This window comes from Gallinula chloropus (assembly GCF_964237585.1).
Source record: "Gallinula chloropus genome assembly, chromosome: 31".
In the NCBI taxonomy this organism is placed as follows: domain Eukaryota; kingdom Metazoa; phylum Chordata; class Aves; order Gruiformes; family Rallidae; genus Gallinula; species Gallinula chloropus.
The window spans coordinates 456,469-474,410 of NC_140116.1; the positions used below are offsets into that span (position 1 = coordinate 456,469).

General features: G+C 54.9%; 1 protein-coding gene across 2 annotated transcripts; it reads right to left on the reverse strand.

The window, feature by feature from the left end:
• Positions 1 to 242: 242 nt before the first annotated feature.
• Positions 243 to 17,580, reverse strand: LARP4 (La ribonucleoprotein 4). 2 transcript variants are annotated; one of them, XM_084277299.1, is made up of 16 exons: positions 17,462 to 17,580; positions 12,009 to 12,156; positions 11,045 to 11,203; positions 10,790 to 10,865; positions 10,105 to 10,241; positions 9,639 to 9,742; positions 8,566 to 8,676; positions 8,154 to 8,207; positions 7,329 to 7,538; positions 6,891 to 6,994; positions 3,310 to 3,543; positions 2,836 to 2,884; positions 2,472 to 2,630; positions 1,825 to 1,943; positions 1,402 to 1,570; positions 243 to 1,190 (listed from the first exon to the last, which is right to left on the reverse strand). In XM_084277299.1, the coding sequence occupies exons 1-16, from the start codon at positions 17,477 to 17,479 to the stop codon at positions 855 to 857; spliced, it is 2,187 nt and encodes a 728-aa protein (XP_084133425.1). In that variant the 5' UTR covers positions 17,480 to 17,580; the 3' UTR covers positions 243 to 854. The 2 variants fall into 2 exon arrangements, with proteins under 2 accessions (XP_084133425.1, XP_084133424.1); XM_084277298.1 differs by lacking the exon at positions 17,462 to 17,580 and adding an exon at positions 12,354 to 12,465.
• Positions 17,581 to 17,942: the final 362 nt, after the last annotated feature.

Below are 17,942 nucleotides of genomic sequence, written 5' to 3' on the forward strand. Positions count from 1 at the left end.
GGAAAAAAATAAATCCCAGAAACAACACACAACAAAACCCAACCTACAGAGCTGCCCTCCAAAGGAGGCGAGAAAAAGGGCAAATCAAAGAAATCCTGACGTGTTCCCTTCGCCTCCTTCCAGCCGCGCCTGGAGACAAGCTCTCGCCGTCCGCGTGCTCTGACCTACAGCCCAGCATGCTGAGGAGCTCCTAGTTTAAAAAGCTCGCTGCACGGATCGTTAGTCAGGTCAAGAGACTCTACTTCAAGCTGGAAACACAAAGTTTACTACAGTAGTACATTCAGTTTTTATCATCAGTGACTAAGTCACGACAACAGTATCTGGCTGCACTCACCCCACTCACACACCGGCCAAGCGCCTCGGCTGCAGCGCAAGGCCATCGATGGCAGACACATCATCATCATCATCATCATCATCCGACAAGCCAAATGTTAAATAGGTTAAAAAAAGTTCTAATTTTACAGAAATGCTCGTTGGTTGGTTTTTTTCCAAAAATAATATTTCTCTTCTCCTTTTCCTCCTGCACCAAGGGAGGTTCGATTCGTCGATTCACAGCCTTTCACTTTGTCAAAACGCTACTTTCACAACCCCAAAACTGATTCCAGGCAGGAAACCCTCTGCAAATTAAAAACAAAAATACAAAAATTATAATCTCTATATTTATATTGATTGGAATCCTCCAGCATTTGTGTGAAATCACTTTTAGAGATGAATTTTGGGACCCTCCACAACTTCTCCACGAGCCACGCTCCAGTTCCGTATTCCCCTTCATGAACTCTTCTCTCTCACAGTCTCCTTCGCTGCTCATTAGTCCACAGCTCAAATTAAATAGAGAATAGTTGGCTGGACAAGTGTTACTTTGGTGACCGGGGCGGCACGTACTGCTCCTTGCCGATGCGCCGAGGTGCTCCCTGAGGCGATGATCTGCGTCCAAACTGGCGCCTCTGTTCCCTGATTTTCCCAGCAGCTCCCCTGGGAGGCCCGTTGCCTCGGAACCCGGAATAATCCTTCATTCGCCCTTCTCCCTTGTCGTGAGGCTTCTCCGGCGCCTTCTCCGGCGCCCCGTTCTCCTCGGGTTTGGCAGGGGGAACTATGTTGGTGCGATGCTCCCGAAGAGGCTGAACGGGGACGGGAGGAGGCTCCTTCGGGGGCTTCTGGCAAACTTCAGCGTAGCTCAGCTTGCGCGGCTCCTTCGGGACCAAGGGAGAAGAGCCAGGTTTACACCCCAGACCACCCAACGCTCTTCCAGACTATCCCAGGCCCGGCGTCACAACCAACAGCGAGACCCCGCACAGCCAGCGCTGACACCACAGCAGCTGCCCCGGGAAGGGCCGAGCGCCGCAGCGGCACGTCCAGGAGGAAGCCCCTGCGTCCCCCCTCGCTCCCCGTGCTGGGCCTCACCTGCAGCAGCGACGCAGGAGCTGTGCTCACACCAGCAGAAGGTGAAGTGGGATTTGTCCTTGGCGGCTTGGCAGCGCTGACAGGAGACACAGACACCGGTGGGGAACTGTGGACTGTAACTTCCTTCTGAGCAGACGCTTCTTCTGGCTTGCTGTCTGGCTGAACCACGCTGTGAAATGAAGAACAACCTCAGGTTAAAGCCTCCTCACACAGGAACTCCACCTGGGAAGCTATTTTCTTTCTTTTGAGTCCCAACTGTGGGTGTTGCAGAGCAGGTGGAACCGCTGGTACCACCACGAGTTATCTCCAGCCTCTGGAGAAGCTGCTCAGCACAGACAGACAAGGCCAGGTGTCATTCCCACCTCGCTGGACACGAGGCAGAGCCTTTACTGAGCACGTGTGTGTGTGAACACTCCTGAGTACCTTAACGCCACGGCTTCGGTCTGACTCGGGGAGCTCACACTTGTCACAGGCTGCTGGGCAGGGCTGTGCATCTGCTCTTCCTGAGCGGGTGCCGGGCAGCTGGGCAGCTCTTTGCTTTCCTGGACAGAGAGAGCAGGTTGGAAAACCCAGACAGATCGTAGCTGCGCTGACACCACCCCCTGGGATATTCCCACAGGCTGCTCGAGCCCCAATTATAGGAGTTCTGCTTCTTCTGGAGCATCGTAAACACAATCAGGCTTTGTATGGTCAAACCACAGAGCACCTGGGCTGGGACAATCCTGTGACCTACCCCAGCTGGGGGTGAGGTGCTGGGGAGCAGCCCTGCAGAGAGGACTTGGGTGCTGGTCTGGGGTGAGGTGCTGGGGAGCAGCCCTGCAGAGAGGACTCGGGTGCTGGTCTGGGGTGAGGTGCTGGGGAGCAGCCCTGCAGAGAGGACTCGGGTGCTGGTCTGGGGTGAGGTGCTGGGGAGCAGCCCTGCAGAGAGGACTCGGGTGCTCACAGCCCAGAAGGCCGACCATGCCCTGGGCTGCGTCAGGAGGAGCGTGGCTGGCAGGCTGAGGGGGGTTCTGCCCCTCTGCTCTGCTGAGACCCCACCTGCAGCACAGGCCAGAGGCAGGAGCTGGTACCTTTTCCTTGCAGACTCCTTTCACCACATCAGACATCCTGCTCTCCAGCACGGGCTCTCCTGGTATTTTCACTGTGCTGCCAGGCAAAGGTGGGAAGTTTGATGCCAGCAAGTCAAACTTTGGTGTCTGAGTCTTTGTTTCTGCTGAAGGCTGAGGTCTCTGGGGATGGAAAGCACAGGTTAATAGTAACGGAGCCATCACACTAGAAGCATCGAGCGTGTCAGGGTTTCTCCAGGAACACTGAACACCCACACCCTCAACTGGGAATTTAAGGGTCACGGTGTCGTTCCTTCCGCGGTTGTTTGTCCTGAGCCAACGTGTGGCACTTTGTGCCGCTCCTGGCACGAAGGGAAGTGGAACTTACCGAAACCCGGTCGTCTTCCCGTCTCCTCCGGCCTCTGAAAACGTTCCTCCTGGAAAGGCAAAAGCCCCAGAGTCAGTGGAAGTGCATTCATCCAGCTGAAGGGCACACTCATCTGCACAAAGGGGGGCCTGTGGCAGGGGATTTACAGCAGCCTACTGATGCTGCTCAAGATACACTTCTGGGATGTTCTCCGTGTTCAGGAGGGCTCAAAGCTCTCACAGTCTTGGGACAAAGCCAATATGGGAAGAGTTTCTCTTTTCCCTCCCCATGGAGGACGTACCCCAGAGCTCTGTACCTGAACACACAGGGTGAAATTATTGCACAATAATATCCTGGAGTTTTATAGTAACAAACTTCAGTCATTGTTCTCCTAGATCTGTCTCAGTCACTTAGTTCCAGATGTCTGAACCCTGAATGAACAGAGGAGTCGCCCAGCACTGTGACCCAACTGCAGGAAGCCCCCCGGCTCTTCACCTGCCCCGGCCAACGCCGTAATCTCCGTTCTGCTCCATCTGTGCGGTGGGAGAATCCTTCTGGGAGTAACCTTGGTCTTGGTGCCCAGACAAGGGACTGCTGTGTCGCTCCAGAACAAAATTCCTCGAGCTGGTTCTGTTGAGAGGCCCGTCCCCCATGGGCACGGTACCGACGGCCGACGGCCCCTCCGCAGCGTGTTCCGCGCTGGTGGAGGATCGGAAGTGGGGCTTCACACTGCGGGCACAGAGCAGCAGCTGTGACCTCCAGAGTGAAAGAGCAACACACAAAACCCACCACCAAGTACAGTTACTTTGCAGCTGACAGAGGAGTCAGTAAGTACAGGCACTCCAGGGAAGTCATTTCCCACGTACGCTTGTCAAGAACAAGAGAAACTGCCCTTCCTTACCTCCGCCTGTTCCCTTGCTACAGCATCCTCACAACCTCCCCCCTCCTGTCAAGTGTTGCCATTGGAAGAAGACATGGAGATCACTGCCCAGCAGGTAGCAAAGTGGGAGGAAACCCCCTCCCAAAACCTAAGGTGGTAGAAGAGCCAGGAGAACCCAAAGAGGTATTCTTCCTTCTCTGGGCCTGCTGCGCAGGCACGGGGCGTTGGAACGTGATCTGGAGAACCAGGCCCAGCCTGAGGAACGAACTCAGGGGCCACAAACAAACAACCTGAACTGAAACAAGCAGCCAGGAGTGGTGACAACTGAGCAGGCTGCGGAGAACAGGGGAGAGAGGGTGAGCGGAGCAGAGAGCCCACCTGCCCAGGAGCATGGAAAGGCAGGATCCTGATTCTCTCTGTTCCCACCACAGCAGCTCTGCAGCTCCCACCACCAGACACTTTAGGGTTATTGAGGACCCAGCATTAAAGCTGCACGTCCTCCAGAGGGGCGGCTGTGCACCCGCCCTGGCTCTGCAGGTTTAAGCACAGAACCCCCCAGGACCTCGCGTGTCCTTTCCACACCCCACCAACCCATTTCAGGAGGGGAGGCAAGGACCTTCAACTAGCTTACATCTCTTTCCTCTCTGGGCAACCCCCCACATCTCTGAATTTAAGGGCAGAAGGAGGACTTTTTGCATGCTTGTTAGTTCTAAATATTCTCAGGATAACATTCCACACAGTCAGAAGGAATCCTCCTGCAGCCAGTCAGTACGATTCCTGCCAGGAGGAGAAGTTACCTCAACTACACGACCCCTTACAGAGTAGCCAAGGAGCAGCCTGTGGCCTGGAAAGGGTCCTTTCTCTCAAGAGCCCACAAATCACCCAGCTTTCGGTTTCTCCACGCTAAGCACATGGGAACAGGCACATTGTAGTCACACAGACCCCAGGCTGCCTGACCAAGCAGCAGTTTCCTTCCAGCTTCCACCAATAGTCTCTCCCACTTGGCCAGAGAATTTAAGTTGGGAGGTAAAAAGGCAGCAAAATGGGAGATTCCCAGTGCTACATCAGAGCAGCAGGAAGGGCTGTTGGAGCTGCAGGTTCCTCCCTCTGCACGGCCTCTGTCCGGGGTGTTACAAAACCCAGCTCCCCTGGTGGGCTCCTCCAGCACCTGGCAATTAACAGCTCCGAGTTTCCCATGTAACCAGCAAGCAGAACAAAAAAATCACCTCTCAACAGCCCAATTCTGAGCAGGCAAATCCCTCTGTGTCACCACAGACATTCTAAGTTACCTTTTAGAGGGCTGGGGAGAAAAATACGCACTGAGGATCCTCTGCTGCACAGACTCAACCTTCCTTTCCCACAAGGATGTTGCAACAAATTAGGGCAAAATAAACACCACAGGGCTTAAACAAATGTTTGGCTACAGAGAAAAATCCAATACTTAACTGTTAACTGCCTGCATGGCAAAACAAATCATGTTTAATGAGCCAGGACACAAACCCAAAAGCCACAGCTGGATGAACCTCTCTGAAGGAGCTCCTCTGCTGTTCAAGAGACAATAAGCTAAACAAAGATTAATTCATACTTCACAGCTTCAAGAGGCATTAGGAACCAGTTAAGGCCCCAGTTGAGGCTAAGTTTCCCATCAGCAGAGATCAGGGTGGGGTGGGGGAGTGAGCACACTAAATCCTGCCATTTTGTTCAATTTGTTCTTAAAAAGGAGGATTCTCAAGTCATTGTTCAGCCCTCAGATCTCATAATCTTACCCGTCATGGAGAAGGCCACAATCTTGTCTGGGCAGGAGAGCAAAGCAGGAGAGACAAGGCAAGATAAGGAAGAGGAAGGAAAAACAAAGGAGGGGAAACAAAAAAGGCAGAGAGAAGAAGAGGTGATGTGAGAGAGCAGGAAGAAGGAAAAGCATGAAGAGCAGGCTGCCCAGACAGGCGACTGTTGGACCTGTTCTCTCTTAGCGCGATACTGGATCATCACTGGGCCAAACTGGTACCTCTGGAGGCCAAGGAGCCCCGCTGCAGCGGCACTAACGCCTGGGGCCAGAGCAGGGAGAGTCAATACTGCCAAAGCAGAGCTGCCAGTGGCACAGAGGGTGTGTGACGAGTGGCAGGGAAGAGGAGAGAGCCCAGCAGAACCCGCTCAGGCTCGGCCCCAAAGCAGCGACTCCACATCCACAGATCACATCTCAGCGCGACCAGATGAGGCCCAACAGCTCCCACAGACACAGGGGCATCCCAAGATGGGTTCTCTGGGTACGTACAGTTCCTGTTCCTGAGTTTGACAGGGTTGGAGTTTGGGCACCATTAAAGGTAAAAAACACCCCCCTTTTTATCAAGATCTTCGCTGGGAGCTGAGCAGCTGGAACTGAACAAGCTGCCCCATTTCCAAGCCGTGCCACGGGTTTCAGTGCCTGTATTAAGGCTCTGCTGAGTCACCACAGACCAAACCCTGAAGTTCTCCTCCTGCCACCAGCCACAAACCTTCCCTGCATCACAGAACCACTTATGGGACCGGCAGTTGCCAACCAATTCCTCCACCAGGATAAAAATCCATTCCCCTGCTCCCAGCCCTGCACAGCCCAAGAGCCTGCAAACAAAACACCTTCCACCCCCACAAACAGATTACTACTCCACTGCATTTACAGAGTGCTGCTCCAGCACATACAAAGCCATTTCCTCCTCCCCAGTGTTTATATCTGAAGCGAGCCCTTGCGGTTATCAGGAAAGATGGGGACAGAGCAAATAAATGACAGTAAGAGACTCAGCATCGAGCAGTTTGGTGCACAGCACCCAGGACAGGCAGCTCTCAGCTGCAGAAACCCAACGGCTCCCTACACGACTGACAACAGGAGCAGCTGACATTTGTGCTGCAGGAGTTTGTAATCTGTGTATAACAAACGTAATTAGAAGTATTACCTTAAGAGGAAGTTATTATTTGCCTGCAGGAACGCCTCTGAGGCTTTTCAAGGAGTTACCTTTGCTCTCTCCAGCACATACATCCAGTATTTTAGGATCTGAAGCTGCCACCTTGATTTTATTTTATGAATGAAGTTGAAAGAGCCAAACACACACGCTGAACAGAACACGTAGCCTCGTCCCATCGGAAGGGGCTGCATTTTACAGGCACAAGGGACACTCTGGGATCTCAATACAGCAGAGAACAAACAGCCCACAGAGCCACTCACCGATTTCTATGGAATGGGCGACCTATACTGAGAGCAGCAGCGTTGGTTTTGTACGATCCGGGGGTATTAAAGCCATTCACGAATCCACCGTTGGGAAAGGGGGCCTGCAACACACACCACAGCCTCAGCTGAAGGCAAAACATCTGCAGCTGTATGAGATCAACTTCAGCAATTCTTCATCCAGGCTGTCTGTACTCTGTGCTGGGCTACCTTGAACTCCTGTGTTGCAAACTTACTCCTAAAACCCCAGGGCAGCCAGTGCCAGGACCCGCAGCCTCTCCAACAGCCTCCCTTTACCAGGTCCTTGAGTGTTATAAACCAGAGCAATCCGGCTAGGAAACCCGTGCTGAGAAGCCCACTAACCCTCCTGATCTCCTATCCAAACTTCTCCTGATGTTTCAGGGCTAATTGCTCTCATTGTCTTCAGCTGGTACTTACCAGTGGCGTTTCAAAGTAAGGTGCAGGATTTGGAGACCACGTCTGAGGCACAATGCTGTAAATAGAGTACTGCTGAGGACTATATACAGGCTGCATGAACAGTGGTGAGGCAAACTGTGCTTGTGTTTGAACTGGCTGAGTGTAGACACTGGAATCCACTACCCGGTAACCATTCTTAGCAAAAAAGGTGTTGATGGCTTTTATCCTGGCCTGCAAGACACCAGAGCACACCCCGGGCGTTAGTCGGGACAGGAGCAGCACAGCACCAAACCTTTCTTGCCTGCTGCAGTTTTAACAGAAGGGAGGTGAAGAGCAAGGGGGTTGACTGCAAATAAAGCACTCTGGATAGAAATCAATGTGCATGCTGTTCTCACAGCACACTGCAGGGAAGGGGACACACGCTGCTGCGCTGGAGGATCTGTCAGGGCTGAGAAAAACACCACTTCCCACAGCAGCCACTGTCCAGGCTCCCACTCCGACAGCTCCTCTCACAGTACAAACAACTCGCCTCAGCCTTATTCGCAGAGCAGCTACTCCAGCTAGAGACTCAGCATGGCAAGAGTCCCTCTCCTGAGCTCTGCAGCCCCAGATTCTGGGGAAAGCAGGGAAGACGAAACAGGAATGTGTTCCACACCTCACGGGACGCAGCGCTGCGAATAACCAGCTGCCCGTGGCCTCATTCAGGTTAGCAGCTCACAGAGCAAGTGTCAGGAACCAGCCCATCACTAACTCCTCAGATCCCACCCCCAGGAACACACACCATCCTTCAGACAGAACCAAGAGGGGACTCAATTCGAGCAGAAACCCCATCGAAGGCAGACTTACCATTACTGGCTTGCCCTGAAAGGTTTTCACTTCTTCCCTTAAGTATTTAAACGCCTGCAGATACACAAAAAAACCCCAACATTCACATGTCTGGATAAGGGGTACTTCTCAAGGGGTACTGTGTGATTTAACATCATGTGCTTCCCTTCCCTCAGCTAAACTCATCGTCACTTCAAAGTCAGGACACTGGGTGCCAGCTGTGGGCAGAGAGCACTGAGGGGAGAGGCAGACAAGGGAACGAACACCCTAACACCTCCCAAGTTTCTTCTCTATTAACTAGAACTTGCCAATAATCCCTTAAAATAACCAATCAGAACATGCCCATGGCTACAGGAAGCACACATGCGATTCCCTTGAGCATTAGTAACAGTGGTAAGGGAGTGGGGATGTCCTTGACAGGAGGCAGCCTTACCTGTTGCGCATCCGTATCCGACTGGAATGTAACGTACCAGTTGTTGTTGTGAGCAAACTCACAGCTTATCACCTTGGGGCAGTTCTCATTTTTAAACAGTGCCTTAACCTCCTGGGGGAGAGAAGAACCAGCAGTTAGGTGGCTCTTACAGCTCCAAGCTGTAAACCAAACAGAGTTCACACTGTGGCTCCTCAGCTGCGACTTTCCCTCCATCAGGGATGTTCTTTTATTCCCTCGATGGGTCTGTCAGACACCAAATTACCTGTTTCTCGACCCAAAAATACCAGCCCAGCCTACTGAGCTCCCCACATAAACAGCAGCAGGCCCATCTTGTCACAAAAAAATATCACAGTAAGTACACAACTGGTGATGGAGAGACAGAAAAAACATGGCTGCAGATCAGAAGAGTCACTTAGACAAGAATGATTCCAAGAACTATTTCTCAATCGAGGCAACCTGACAGCTTTGCAATAATCAGATTTTGAAGAGGGCAAAGCAGCTGCTCAGCACTGGCATTCAGAGAGCTAATTAAAAATGCAAGTAGACAAACACCCTGTGTTACAACTTCAAAATAACAAAGAACTAAATCATTCTGTTCGCCAAATATCAGCTGGAATTTTATTATCCTCCCTTCTCTGAGCATAATGAGCTCAGCTCACACCGGGTCACAATGAATGGGGAATGTTCAGTAACATTTCTTGCTGCCAAAACAACCGTCTGACTTCACTTGAAGTTACCCCTGCGACAAAAACCCAGCCTGGATTCCAAGCTGTGCCCTGAGCCGATGGTATTTTTGGGTCTGAAGAGACACCAATTCAAGCTGCCTTCCAGAAAAGCCTGGTTAACTCGAGTTCTGGTGGGGAAAAGTTTACTTTGAAGTGTTTTAATATATTACTATTAAGGTAAGGACAACAAGGATGACTTTTTTTTTTTTTCTCTTTGGCTTTTTTGCCAACACATCCAGGCAGAAAAAATTCTATTTACAAGGAAAATATCTGTGTTTAACCCAATTAAATGCCAGTTGACCTTTCAAAGCAACACCAGGCTTTCATTTCTCTTTGCTGTTTCCTTACCTCTATAGGTGTTGTTTCGGGGATCTCACGGAGGATGATAATGCAGCGTTTATGGTTTGGTCTTACTTTCTCCCCTCTCTCATCCACTTGTACCATAGGAGAAGCTGAAATTAGAACAGAAAAGTTGGGTTTACACCAGACATTGTGCACAGCAAAACCTCAGAGCAGCACTGGGCTCCAGCTTGTACCAAAGAACCGTGACAGACAGCGCAGGAAACCAGAGCTGTGGAACTGAGGGCAAAGGGCTGTTTCCCCAGCTCCAGTCTGCTCGACTGGGAGGTAATTACAAAGCACACCCAGAATGCAGGGTCTGGAACAGGCACTTGTTCAAACATCTGCAGAACAAGGTCCTGTCACCATTTACCAGAACACCACACCGTGATCAGCTAAGAGACCAACAGGTTTCTCTAAACCAAGGAAGGATTCTCCCTTCTCCTGATACAGACACCAAACTCCCCAGACTTACATCTCAAAACTTCAAGAATAAGGTCCATGTCGGTTGTCAGCTTCTTAATACCTTCCATGTTGGCAATTGTCCAGATGGGAACAAACTGATCGCTGTCCATTTGAGACATCAAGTAGAGATCCTTTGAAAGATTCTCACTAAAAAGACACAAATTCACTATTTTATAAATATTCGGAACTTTCCTCACAGAAGCCTCAGAACAACAGGATAAACACAAGGTTAAATATTCACCAGAACTACTCACAACTAACTCCAGCCAGAACACACTCAGATTTTTCCTCTCATGGAAAAAAAAATCCTAGCAGATCAACACCAAGCAGTGCAAGACAATTAAAAACCTTAATGAACGTTTCAGCGCTCTGTGTGTTAGTCTGCAAAAGGACCTTGCCAGAGAGACCCAGCTGGCAACACACAGCTGAATTATCTCAGCATCTTACAGCTGCGAAGCACAGAAGTCACACTCAATCCTCATGGATACGTGTGGACAGGACTGAAACCAGCTGAAAAGTTACCACGGGGTTTCTACAGCACGTAGCAAATCTTGTTTCACATGGCAACCAACCGACTCTCTCACAGGTAACAGGTTTGATGAGGGTGACAGCACTCACCAAGCCAGAGAGAGAGTGATGGATTTCTAAGGATTCTAGTAAAAGCTTTACAGCAAGTTGAGTGAGCTGGACTGTACCGTGAGAAGCAGAACTCGAGCTGTTTCTTCAAGCATTCTCTAATGTCCTCGCTGGAGACCGCGGAGCTGCCGTCACCTAAAAGTTACCAGAGTCACCATCAGCTCTCAGTGTCACGGTCAGACAGTTCATCGTGCAACGACGGTGTCACTGCCTAGAGGACACGCTGACACACGCCTGGAGACCACCAGGCCACACCAGTCACCCACCTCCAGCAGCCCTCAGAGGGGGACAGGGATGTGAACCTGAACACTCACCAGACACCTCATAGATTTGGTATCCCAGATCTTCACTTGCTAGGACAATCCCATTTGCAGCCGCCTCCTCAACTCCTGTGCCATTCCTTGGGGCTTCACAAGGCGGGGGATACATCACTTCATACTGCTTGCAGCCGTCCTCCGGAAGCTCTACGTTACCTGGCCAAAGAACACCTCGTCAGCAGAACACCTACTGATCAGAACCCTGGAAAACCCTGGCTGCCAGCAGCACAACAAAGACTCAAGAATGCTGTAACTGAAAGCCTCTACATTCAAGTCCATTTCTCAGAGTCTCAGAGGCTCCTTCTCTTGGACAGCAGGGAAGCTCCTGCTTGACAGGCCTCCGCTGTATTTTGAGTGACCTCAGCTACACAAGTGGCTCCACGTTGACCCTGAGCCAAATCAGACGTTATCTTTTGAATACTTAGTTCTGGGTGACAGGACTGACCACACAGTAAGATGGAAAGTGGGAGAAATGGAACACAGACAAAACCAAAAGGAGCTAATCACAGATGCTTTGTAACTCCTACTCCAGTACAGGCACCGCTGCTCTCGGCAGCGCCTCAGAGATCTACCTGCCAGGATCGTAGGTGGCCCTCAGATCTCACCTTCCCGTTCACAGGGTCGAGCGTACACTAAAGTGCAGCAATGGTGAACAAGTCCTGAACCCATCTCTACACATTTAGTGCCTTGTTTCCCTCTTAGCGCGTTACTTTATCATCACCGGGCCCCTTGGATCCTGTCCTCTGCTGAGACATCGTCCTAGCTCAGCTCAGGACACCCCGAATCCCTAACCCAAAGCTCACTGGACTCTAGAAGTTGCTGCTGCTTTCCCACATTCACATCATACTTGTTGCTCCATCAGCATCCTCCAGACAGGCGCAGGAGGCTGCTCCTCACTGCTGAGCTCTCTGAGAGCGCCCTGAGCAGGGGAGGACCCCCAGGCAGTGCCTAACGAGCTCACCCTCAGCCTGAGTCCCCTGCGCAGCCGCTGTCTCTTGCCACGAGTGCTCTGTGCCATTTGTGGGCGGCACGGCCTCACCACTCCCCTGGGGTACTTCTTGCCACACCTTTGCGTTAGGGTTCAAGCCAGCGCCTTTCGATGTCACCTGCTGAAGAGACCACAACAGGTTTATTAGGAGAGATCATCCAGAGGTACCTGAGGAGTCAAGCCAGACAATACAGGTGAATTTAGTGATTTTCTAGAGTTCCGTATCTCGAGTGTCTACCCAGCTATTAAGCATCTATGTGATTGTTCAGTAATCAAAACAGGAAACCCCCTGGTATTTGCCAAGTATTTCATTTCTACCTCCATGAGAAGTGTTGCCTTCAACCTCTCTTTATTGACATCCGACAACATCAGCAGAGGAAGCGGCTAGCCGTCAAGGACTCTGGTAACTCACAAGCTTTTAAAGACTTGACTGTCATAATGCTCCAGTCCCCTTTCACCAGAAAGGGAAATTTTCCCTCCTCCAGACCCCTTCCTAGAAAGGAAGGTAAAAAAACACATTTCAAGGAGAAGAAACTAACGACTTGCCCAATTAGAGACATCTATACTAACCAAGCAACCGCTGTGCTAGACCAGGATCCCTGGTGAACTTACCTGCGTGCTACCCGAGCGCCCCACGCGCTGCCCTACCCCTTACCCACAGCAAGGTACGCTAACGACCTCCTTACACCTGCAACCAAGGAGATGAAGTGCTGAGACAAACACACACACCATGGCAGCCTGCTGGGAGCGGGGAGGGGGGGAAGAAGGGGATCATCTCGCTTTGAGACTGGGCAGCAAGGGCCGTAACCAGACTGAGAGGGCAAAGGAGGAGACAGAGTAAAGCTGCTGGACCCAGCCTGGAGCCTGGCACCAAAGACGTGCTGGCAGCGCCCTCCCAGGCCCCTTTCCCAGGGCTGCTCAGGGGTCTGAGGCACGTTGGGAAGGGGTCACCAACCCAGCACACAGAACAAGGGCTTCCACTCCAGTGTGACACAACTAACTCCTTCCACACCCAGCAGCAAACCAGGCTTCAGCAAAACCTCTCCCAAGCCTCCCTGACACCCTACAAGCAACAGACACCGCTTCCCCCCGGCAGGTTCCTTCAGACACTGAACAGTCCACACACCCCTGGCCTGAATTTAGAAGGCCAGAGCCATTAATCCAGCTCGTATCTCACAAATAAGGAAGTTTGCTCTGTCAGGGGCCAGCCTCCTGGGTTCTGAAGCGAAGGAGTGGCTTGCTGCAAACACACAGCAAAAGGATAAGGAAGCAGTGGCAACAGCTTTAGAGATAATTCCTGTGCCAAGGTCACACCTAGTTTCAAAGCCATTCGCTGCAAGGACAAGCCTAAATTCAGGAACAAAAAAGGCTCCACGTGCTGAAGGAATTCCAGACAGTGAAGAGAGAAGGGAGAACAGAGCTCATGGTTTCTGCAAGGCCCAGCTCGGGATTCACAGTGCCCCAGGCACAGCGATTCCATCCACACAGCAAGGGTTATCTCAGCAGCAGAAAGTAAGAAAAAAGAACCAGGAACAGTTCAGGGTGAAAGGACACACCAACATTTCCCTTCCCAGTTTCCAGAGTAGCTGCTCTCCAGCAGAACATCCTGAGGAGAGACATGGGGACCCGCTGCCCCCACGTGCTGTCGCTGCCACCGTGGATGGGACAGTTCACAACTGAACTGTGCTGAGCTGCCGGTCACCCTGTGCCACAGCAGAGCTGTCAGCCTGCTCAAGGACTCAAGCCTGCAGCTCCCACTGCCTTGAATTCCCTTTTCATCAAGGGAAAAAATGTACCCAGGAGTTTATGATTATTATTACTTCATAAGAATAAACCCTGCCTGCCCTGGCTGAGGTCAGCACCTGGCTCACGTGGAGGGGACTCTAAGGAATGAGCAGGATAAAGTGAAACTGAAACACTTTCTAGAGATTGCTGTGCTTCTGGAGATCAGAAGCAAGGAGCAGCTCTGGGCATGGCAGCTGATGTTACTCACTGCCAGTGCCAGGAGGGACACGTGGTAACATGGAAGCTCCCAAGCCACAGGCCCGAGCGGAAGGCGCTAAGGAACCAAAGCGATGGGGGCTGAGAAGGGCCGAGTGGCCCCAGGAACACGAGGGCTGAAACACACCTGACACGGAGCTGGGCTGCTTCCCCTGTGCGCGAGGAACACCTGATGACAGGTACTGCAGCTCCACAGCACCCAGCCCTGGTGTCACGCAGCTCAGCAGCGAGACTGTCCCGACCCAGGAGGACAGAAAGTCCCTGATTTACACGAGGCTTCTGCAAGCCCAGCCGGCTGCTCCAGGGGCAGCCCCGCGCCGCCCCGGCAAGCGGCTCCTCTGAGCAGGAGGCCAAAATACCAATTCCTGCTTATTTAACTGAGGCTAACAAATCCCCAGCCCCTCTGATTGGCTGCAGAACAATCCTCCCCGCCGCTATCGGGAACTTTCCTGACGAGGTTAAAGCTTTACAGAGTTACAAAGGTTGGGAGCACTCGCTGCTGCCCGCGCGCTGACGAAGCCGTCCTCCCCAGCACCCCTCCTCCCTGCTCTGCCGTTCTTCTGGCAAACGTGGATCAAAGATTCTCCCCAAAACTGACTACTGAAGCATCTGCCTCGACGGCAAAGAGTATTTTTATTATTGTAACAGTCTAAATCGCATTTAACGGGCACAACTGAGCCAAGGAGAATAAAGGACTCTGTGTTTCCTTCAGAGCCTTCTGTTTCTGTATTAATTTATATCAATTTAAATGACCCTGTAACCAAAATCATAACCCTGGGCTTACCACAGGTTTCCCAGAGCAGACTGGCTGGCTAAAAGGGATCCAAGAGAGAAATCTAGAAGAGAATTGAGTAAACTTGTGAAGTGAGAATGGAAACATCTTCCAGAAGTGGAAATGGAAGCCGAGGGAGAAAAGCCCAACCCTGAAGGGCAGCGAACCAGGGGCAGTTGGCAATGAGAAGCCTGTGCTGGCTGGGGACACAACAGGTAGGGAAACCCAGGCACACAGACACGTGCCAGTGTAGTTCCTGTCGCCTCTTTGAGGCTCATCCAGGCCGGGAAGCAAACGTGAGGGAGAAAGCAACAGGCGGAACACCTCTGGACACGGGGTGTCACCTACAGCGGGTCAGCACCCCGAACGGCCCGGGCCAGTCTCACAACACACATTAACTTCCATGGTCACCAGAGAGTCTCTTCCCCTGGGTGCTGCACGTTGTCTCCATCGGCCCCAGAACCGGGGGCACCTCCTTCACCCACACGGTTGTGCCCTGTCAGTCGGTGCCACCCCCACCTGCGCTCGCGGTGTCCCTCGCTCCCGTCTGAGCAGGGGCAGTTTGGGGGGGGGTTTGCCACCTAAGGGGGAGCAGGAACCCTCACCTGCTAAAAAGGAAGAGGGGCAGCAGTGCTCAGCGCTTCAGTCTCGATTTGCTGGCTAGGAAACATGGCTGGCAGCAATGAGGGCAGCGCTTCACCCACCTGAAATGCTCAGATTTCCATCCCCCCCAATAAATTACCAATATATTTAATTAGCAACTCAAGCAACCAAGGCCCAGCGCTGGCAGAGCCAGCCATTACCAATCCCAGTCCTCACAAAGACACTTCACAACACTCCCAAAGCATCTCAACTGCCCCTGGTCACAGAGCGCTGGTCCTGGCTGCGAGCGGAGAACGAGACCTGGAGCCTCTCACCAGCCCCTCACCACTGCAGGACCTTCTGAGGCAAAAGGCATTGAAGGAAAACAAAATTCCACCGTGTGAGGGAACTGACCCCATGGGGACACCGCAGTTCAGTCTCAACTACAACACCGACAGCTAAAGCAAGTCAGCTAATCCCCCCCAAAAGCTCCAGGGCTTTTAACACAACCTGGTTCTGTCCCTTATTGTTCAGGCAGCCCCAAAGATCCCGAGACAGCAAAATGCCACTCGCTTTCCAGCACCTGAGCACAGGGGTTCAGAACACCCGGTCAGGAGCTCCAGCTCCCCGTCCTGGCAGCGAAAAGGCACCTTCAGAGAGTCCACCCTGTCCTTCAGGGGCTCAGAGCTAAACGGCACCCATGGCTCCTGAGCAAAGAGCACAGCAAGCACCCTGCAGCCCTACCAGAGAGAGAGGAGACCAGGCACCAGGCTAGCGAGAGCTCGCCCAGGATTCCCACACACGTGCTGCCTGGCGTCCCGGCAGCCCCGGCTCCCCCCAGCAGCCCCAGCCCACCCACCACACCACAGCTCCGTGTCCCAGAGCCTGCCCCCCGCGCCCGGAGGGGCCGCCCCCACCCCAGAGGGGCCCCGCTCCCCGCGCTGCCGTGAGGACGCTGCTCGCAGCTCCGGGCTGCAGCTCCCGAGCTGGAACCACCCCCGTTCCTCTCCAGTGCTGTAAAACTAAACCGCGATCGCCCGGCACCGCCGGCTCAGGACACGCTTCACGCTTCCCCCACCCCCCCTGGTGCACCCCGGGTACCGTCCAGCTCAGAACCAAGTTTAAGAGAGAGAAGGCGGCTCCCAGCGGTTTATATCTGGGGGTCCCGCCGTGCTCCAGCCGACACCCCGCGAGCGCCACCCGCTTCCCTCCGCCACCCCCCGCCCGGCCCAGGCCGCCGCTCGCCGGCCGCGCTCTCCAGGCACAACTTCCAGCCGAGGTTACCGGAGCAGCGCGGCCGCCCGGGCCCGGCGGGTGTCACCGAACGCCGGCAGCGGCCGCAGCCCGGAGGGACACATCGGAACGCCCGCTCCGCCCCCCCCCGCCCGCCCCGGGTGACCTCCAGCCTGGGGACGGGCCGAGCGCGCTGCCAGCCGGGCCGGGCCCCCCCACACACACACCCCGAGACACGCGGCGCCCGGCCCGCGGCGCTCGCAGGCGGCGGGGCCGCTCCGCCGGCCGAGCCGCTTCCCCGCGCAGCCACAGGCCGCCCCCCCGCCGCCGCTGCCGGGGCTCCGTCAACGCGGAGCCCCGCGCAAGGGCCGCGCCCGGGCCCAGCCGGCAGCTCCGGCGCGCAGCCCCGCGGGGCGGCCGGGCGCTACCGAGAGGCGCCGGGCCGGGCCCGCCCCGCCGCTCCCACTCCCCTCCCCGCCCCGGGAGACCCCGCGGGCCCGGCCCTCCCCCCCCCGCCGAGCGGGACGGCCCCGACCGCCCCGAGGCCCGCGCGGCGCGTAACCTTCAGGCCAGGCCGCGGCGCGGCGGCTCCCCCGGAAGGTCACCGCGCCGCCTCCCCCCGCCCCCGCGCGGCAGCCCCGGCACCGGCGGAACCTTCCAGAGCCCCGAGCCGACCCCCCCCCCTCCTCCTCCTCCCGCCCGCCGGGCCCGCGGCCGCCACCCGCGGATCTGCTGTGTCAGCCCCATCCCCTCCCCCCCGGCGCGGCCGGCGGCGCGGAGCGGCGTGCGCGGCCTCCCGCCACATGGCCCGGCCCCGCGCCGCCCCGCCGCGCCTCACCTCCACGAACAGCAGCATCCTGCCCGCCCGCTGCCTGCCTGCCGCCCGCGCCCCGGCCGGCGGGCCCGCCACCCGCGCTCCGCGCTGCCCGGCGGCGGCCGCGCCAGCGATAAGGACACTCGGGCTCCGCCTCCGGCTCCTGCCGCCAGGACCCGGCCCCCTCCCGCCTCCGCCGCCTCTTCCGGGGCACGGCGAGTGCTGCCGGAGCGCGGGCGCGGCCGGAACGGACCATTCCGGGTGCGGGGGGGGGGGAAGGGGATAGTGGAAGAGGAGCCGCCCCACGCGGGCAGGAGCGGCCCGTCCCGCGCGGCGGGGCCGGGGTCACACGGCCGCGAGAGGCCGGACAGCGCCGATCCCAGGGCGGCGGCGGCCGCCCGTTCCCCCTCCCCGAGGCCCTCCCGGGCTTCCAACCGCCCCCCCCCGCGCCGTATCGGGTTCCGCCCCCTGGAGCCCGCGCGGGGATCGCCAGGCGCGCCCCGTA

What these genes read in the sequence shown, in the direction of transcription:
- LARP4 (XM_084277298.1), bottom strand. Translation starts at nt 12,404, where the DNA reads ATGTTGTCGGATGTCAATAAAGAGAGGTTGAAGGCAACACTTCTCATG. An exon ending in GGGAAGACGACCGGGTTTCG is followed by an intron (nt 2,631 to 2,835) that starts GTAAGTTCCACT and finishes TTCCATCCCCAG; the next exon opens with AGACCTCAGCCTTCAGCAGA. An exon ending in CTCCTGCGTCGCTGCTGCAG is followed by an intron (nt 1,191 to 1,401) that starts GTGAGGCCCAGC and finishes TTGGTCCCGAAG; the next exon opens with GAGCCGCGCAAGCTGAGCTA.